A 6,074-nucleotide genomic window follows, 5' to 3' on the forward strand; every position below is an offset into this window, starting at 1 on the left:
CGCAGACCTCTCCCCCCCCCCCCCGACATGGAAGTGGGTGGGAGCTGCGGCTGGGGGGCACTAAACTCTTGTCTCCTCCCCTGGGAGTGGGGACTCCGGTCCCCCCCCCCCGTGCCTAGCCAGCAGGGAGGGGGCGGGGAGCCGGCACGCCTGGCTTCTCACCCTCCACCTGCAGCTGGGGGAGAACCCAGGCTGCCTGGCCCCCGCCCCCGCCGGTCGCTGGGGCCCGCCCACGTCACTTCCCCGGCGGGCGGGCGGGCGGCTGAGCGAGCGGTTCCGTCCCCCCGTGGAAGGAACGCGCGGGGCCGGGCGCCCTGCCGGGCTCGGGGCGGGCGGCGGAGGAGACACGGGCCTCGGCTCCAGTGTCTCACACGGCCCATGACACGTTTTCCTCCTGGGGCGGCAGGAAAGGAAAAATCCGCTGTGTGGGCACCGGTCGGATGGAAACGATTGCTCCATGGGGGGAGGAGGGGCGCTAGTGCCCTACCTGCTAGGTCCCAGAGCCGAGAGAGCCCAGCCCCCGGCTCTAACCACTAGACCCCACTCCCTGTCACAGCCAGGGATGGAGCCCAGACCCGGGCTGAGCCCTTGGCCATACTTCCCTTGGCAGGCGGCAGAGGAGACAGAAGCGCCGTCCCTCCCCAGACAGTAAAGAGGCTTTTGGAGCAGAAGAGGCGGCAGCAGGCGGTGCTGGGCCATGCAGCCAGTTCTCAGGTGAGCCCCCAATTTCTCTGGGACCTCTCCAGCCCCCGAGCCAGGGGTGTGGGCCAGACTCCCTGGGGTCATTTCCATTCTGCCTCCCCCATGTTGCATGCTGCAGTAGGGGTGCTGCCTTCACTTCCTGGCCACTCAGTGTTATATGTGGCTGTTTCTTGGCTACCTCACTCCAGAGGCAGCTGCAGCTCAGTGCCAGGAAGTTGTCCTTTGGCTCTTCAGCAGTTTGTTTTTTTCCCCCCCTGTAGATTCCAACCGATGCTATCAACCCTCCCCAGGCAGGTGAGTCCAACAAGGAGCCCTGGTAACTTCCCAGCTCTAGACACCCTTTGATTTTCCCCTGGGGTCCCTACTCCCTGTCCAGGGCATGCCACTCCTAGTGCTCAGGAGAGCAGTCCCCTTCCCTTGGATCCCATGCAGCCCCACCAGCCCCCTCCCCTGGAACATGTTTTCCCTCCCTCCAGTGGGGACCTTCCTTGCTCCTCCCCCTGGTGCTTTGCACCCACCATCCATGTCTCTCCTTTCCAGACGAACACCCGGAGTCCATGGGGCTGGGAGGGGGATCTGGGGGGGAATCTGCCCCCGGGCTCCCCCTGGCTCCCTACCCGCCATGGCAAGTTGACCCTTCCTGCCATGCAGCCTTCCCCGACTGCCACTACCACTGCTCAGCTGCGGCCAGCAGCTACCAGCCCCCAGGATCCACGTACGACGCGACGGATTCCTATGCCCCCGTGGGCACCGGGGTGTTAGCAGCAGGGGATCCCTACAGCACCATGATGGCAGCCACAGGAGACTTGGATGTGAGATGGGGGCACCAGTGGAGTGGAGGGAACTGAGGGAGTGGGGAGCACTGGTGGAGCAGGGGGGAGGTGGAGTGAGGGGGATCTGGCAGAGCATGGAGGCTAAAACTCCCTCCACTCCTTCCCCTTGCCAGGTCCCCCTGGCACCCCCATCACTGGACCTGTTCCAACCCAGCAGGTGTCTGATGCCCCCTGGCTACAGCCTGCCCAGCACAGCCCCTACCCTGAGCCCCTCGAGCCAGGCAGCTTCGGAGACCTTGCTGGGGCTCTGGACCCTGGGGAGCTGGCAAGGGCCCGCGCTGAGATCCGGAGCATGGACCTGATGCGCCTGCTGCAGCAGGATGAAGATGGGGACACGTGAGTGTGTGGAGGGACCCTGAAACGCACCCTGGCCCCTCACTCCTAGGAGAAGAGGGAGGGGGGCTCCCCAGCCCCCCACATGCCCTGGGGAGGACTGGGTGGCCGTGTCCCAAGGGGAGTAATGGAGAGAACAGGGGGCCAGACTGGAGGGGAACACTAGTGGAAGTGGAGGGGGTGCGAGGGGCGGGTGGAGGATCTCCGGGGTTTAGGGAGGAGCAGGGAGCAGGTGGCCCTGGGTGGGGAGTCTGGGCACGGGTCTCTGACATCTCCCCGCCTCCTCCTGGCAGGATCCTCCACCTGCTGGCTGCCAAGGGGCTGCGTCACTTTGCCCAGGCGGCTGCAGAGGCCTTCAAGGAGTGCGGGCGGCTGGAGGTCAAGGAGCACAAGGGCAAGGTGAGCAGGGGGGGCAGCAGAGGTCGTGCTGCTGCAGGTGGGCGGGGGGGGGGGAAGAAATTGCAGGTGACTTGGCCAGCAGTGGGGCTGGGGTCCCTGTCAGACTCAGGGCATTAGTGGACAGGCCCTGAGTCCCTGTGTTGCCCTCTAACGCTGGGGTCTCTCGCCTCCCCCTCCCAGACTCCCCCTGCTGGTGGCGGCCACAGCCAACCAAGCCGAGCTGGTGCGGGACCTGCTGGCGCTAGGAGCAGATGCCAACGCCGCCGACCACAAGGGCCAGACGCTGCTGCACCTCGCGGCCACCTACGGGTTCCCCAACGTCCTCATGGTGAGTCCGGCTTGGCTTGGGCCACTCTCCCCCGCTCCCCTGCCCAGGGACAGCCTCTGGACCGGGGTTACCCCCGCCACCCCATTTAACTGAGCCCCGATTCCCTCCCCCAGGCTGTGATGGCCTCCGGAGTCCCTGTCAATGTGGAGGCCAGGAACTTTGAAGGTAGGACATGCCCAGCTGGGTGCTGTGGGGGAAGGGGGAGTGTGCTGGGGGGAGGGATCTCCTGGCCTCTCCCAGCAGGGGCTACCATGGTGGGAGAGGGAGCATGCGGGGGGTGGGGGGGGTGTCTCCTGGCCTCTCCCAGCAGGGGCTGCCGTGGGGGAGGGGGAGCATGCGGGGGGTGGGGGGGGTGTCTCCTGGCCTCTCCCAGCAGGGGCTACCATGGTGGGAGGGGGAGCATGCGGGGGGTGGGGGGTGTCTCCTGGCCTCTCCCAGCAGGGGCTACCATGGTGGGAGGGGGAGCATGCGGGAGGGGGGTCTCCTAGCCTCTCCCAGCAGGGGCTGCCGTGGGGGAGGGGGAACATGCTATGTGGGGGAAGATCTTGTGCATGGGCCCCTCACTCCCCTTGGCACCCCCAGGGCAGACCCCTCTGCACTGCGCAGTGATCTCCCACAATGCAACCCTGCGGGCACTGGACACCAGGACCTCGACCCCAGAGCGGCTGCAGGAGACGCTGGCCTGCATCCAGGCCCTGCTGCACATGGGGGCAGATTACACCAGCCAGGTAGGTGACCCGGTGGGCACTGTGCTCTCTCCCAACCCCTGGGGCCTGGAGCAGACCCGCCCCAGTCCCTCCCCTGACTGATTCCAGGGGGGCGGTGCTGGAGATTTCAGTCTTGGCGTGCTGGGGGGCAGCTGCCTGGGGATTTGGGTGGCTGGTTCCCCAGCCCCTGCTCACCACCTTCCTATCCCTGCCCCCCCTCCCCCCAGGACATAAAGAGCAGCAAGACAGTTCTGCACCTGGCCGTGCAGGACGGGAACCTGCCCTTGGTTCAGTTCTTCCTGCAGCTGCCAGGATCCCACCCCCAGAACTTCATCAACATGAAGGTGAGGATGGGGGGGGGGGGTTAGATTGGGGAGGGGCCATTCTGCAAGGGGAGGGGGTGGGATGCAATGGGGGGCTGATCTGGCAGGGGAATCATGTCACGGGGTGGGGGAGAGCCTCAGCCAGGCCTGCTGGGGAGGGGATGCCATATCATTGAGGGAGGGGGGGGCAGGGACTGTGTGTAACCCTCTGCCCTCCCCCCCCCCCCCCCCCCCCCCGCCCAGGCTCACGGGAACACAGCCCTGCACATGGCTGCAGCCCTGCCAGGCCCCCCCTGCCAGGAGAGCCTCGTGCGTCTACTTCTGAGCCGGGGGGCTGACCCCAGTGCCCGCAACCTGGAGAACGAGCAGCCGGCCCATCTACTGCCCCCTGGGCCTGGGGGAGACCAGGTGAGACCCCTGCCCCAGGAGACTGAGTGAGGCCTCCTTGACCCCCAGGACCTGCTGAGGCCCTCAGGCCTAGGGGACCTCAACTCTTCCCCCAAGGGAAGCGGGTGCCTTCCAGCATAACCAGGGTGCAGGGTTTGGTGGGGGTTGGGGTGCTCCAGGATCCCCCTAACTCAACCTCTCCTCTTCTCCCCAGCTGCGCTTCTTGCTGAAGAGCCGGCGCCCAGCCCCTGGCACTGCCCGCCGCTCCTCCCAGCCCCCCTAGCTGCCGAAGGAAGGGCCAGGGGCGTGTCTAGGACCGCGCGCTGAAGGGGAGGGGGGAGGGCTTGGGATTTTGCTGGGAAATCGTCTGTAATATTGTCTCTATTTAACTAACTTATTGTAGCGGGCAGGGGGCCCAGGGGCCTGGGTTCTGCAGAGGCCGGGTGCCTTGCGCCTGGACACCTGGATTCTCCAGGTCCTACACTCTTGTCGTTTGGAGCGCTGGGTCTGCTGCCTGCTGCATCCCTGGGGGCCAGAGCCCCTGGGGGGGGCTAGGCATAGGACTGCCCCCTACTGCACTGACAGAAGGGCGGCACATGCCAGTGCAGCTGAGGGGGATGGCTGGGGCAGCCTTGGCTGTAACCCCCTAAATCCACCCCCCCAGCCTAGAACTCAGGTGTCCTGACTTGAGCCTCCCTGCCCCCCTCCCCCCTGTAAGGGAAGGGGGGGTCCCTTTCCTTAGTCCAGATCTGCACCTGGGGCAGCCCCCCTCCTACTGGGGCAGAGGGGCAGCGGTGTGTCCTTCAGCACCAGCCCCGGGCTCTCTGATTTCTGTGAAATCGTCTTGGTTGGGCTGTGTCCAGCCCCCTGGTGGGGGTTCCCCCGCCCCCACTCGTATCATTTCTGTGAAATGTGCCTTATGAGCCACAGTGGCTCACACAGGGGAGGCAGGGTGTGGGGCAGACTTGTGTGTCTGATGTGGCCTTCCACCCCCGCCCTGGGTCTCCTCTCACCCCCAGTTACCACAGCACCGCCTCCCCCAAGCAGGCTTGAGGGACTGACTGTGGTAAGGGTGATGGCAGGGCAGTGACCCTCTAGGGGTAGCAAGCACAACTGCTGTCTGTGTTTCATAGCCCCCATACTGCCAAGAGCCATTCTCCGTGGGAGGTAACAGCAGTTTGGACTCCAGACTGCTGCTACCCCTGCAGGGGGTTCCCAAGTTTGTTCCCCTGTTGGAACACAAGAATTAAGGTTTAAGGTTTATGCTTCTTGCCTGTTCAAACTTCCCACACAGCATCTGTGTTACAGAAACCCGTAGGCCAGATACCCTGGTTCAACTTACCACTGGGCCCAGTGGCCCAGCCCCAGAGGTGGCTGCATCTCTGCACTGGCCAGTGTTACATGCAGCTGTGCCCTGACTCCCCCACATCAGGGGTGGCACCATCTTCCTCCAAACTCCAGCGCTCTGTCCGTGCACGGGGGCAGACTGAGCTTGTCCTGGGTTGTACGGCCCCCAGTGTGCCAGGGCCAGGCCCCTCTGCTCCTGCCACTGGCACTGACAGAGTTACTTGCCTAGCCCTGTGGGCATCAGTGGGGCTCTTGCCCCAGATAACCCCCTCCTAGCCCACCTGTCCTAGCAGCTGACTGCAGCCAGTATCATGCTGGGCCTATTGCCCTGGGGTAGCACTGGGCGCTCTCCTGCCAGGCTGGGCATAGGGCCAGGGCCTGGCCCTGCCTACCCGGGGACAGTGTCCTCTGTCCCCGCCCCCTTTCCATTAGAGCTGCTCCCTTCAGCTGAAAAATCTTGTTCCCCGTTTTCCTCATCCCCCTGAGCCAACAGCAGCCATCCAGGCAGAAATCCTGGTCCCACCTCTGGGCCCAGGAGCATGCGGCCTGGGGGGGCTGCATCTCCCCACAGGCCTGCCTGCCTGGGCTGTGTTATGTGGGGGGTGTTGGCATCAGTGGCTCCCTGACACCCCTGAATAATAAATGGCTATTGACTCCCTACTGCCTGGCTCCTTGTCGGGGGAGAGGGAGACAGCTGGATGATTCTTCCCTACCC

At 65.0% G+C, this 6,074-nt stretch overlaps 1 protein-coding gene across 1 annotated transcript; it reads left to right on the forward strand.

The window, feature by feature from the left end:
• The first annotated feature begins 323 nt into the window (after positions 1-323).
• On the forward strand, positions 324-6,033 carry NFKBID (NFKB inhibitor delta). Its single transcript, XM_075906983.1, is given in 13 exon segments — positions 324-602; positions 605-714; positions 963-996; positions 1,243-1,514; positions 1,649-1,676; positions 1,679-1,871; positions 2,162-2,268; positions 2,450-2,595; positions 2,709-2,760; positions 3,178-3,323; positions 3,530-3,646; positions 3,869-4,033; positions 4,227-6,033. Coding segments are annotated over 13 exon segments (1,584 nt in total). The 5' UTR covers positions 324-457; the 3' UTR covers positions 4,296-6,033.
• The last annotated feature ends 41 nt before the right edge of the window (positions 6,034-6,074 follow it).

Source organism: Pelodiscus sinensis, chromosome 24 (genome assembly GCF_049634645.1).
Source record: "Pelodiscus sinensis isolate JC-2024 chromosome 24, ASM4963464v1, whole genome shotgun sequence".
Classification (NCBI taxonomy): domain Eukaryota; kingdom Metazoa; phylum Chordata; order Testudines; family Trionychidae; genus Pelodiscus; species Pelodiscus sinensis.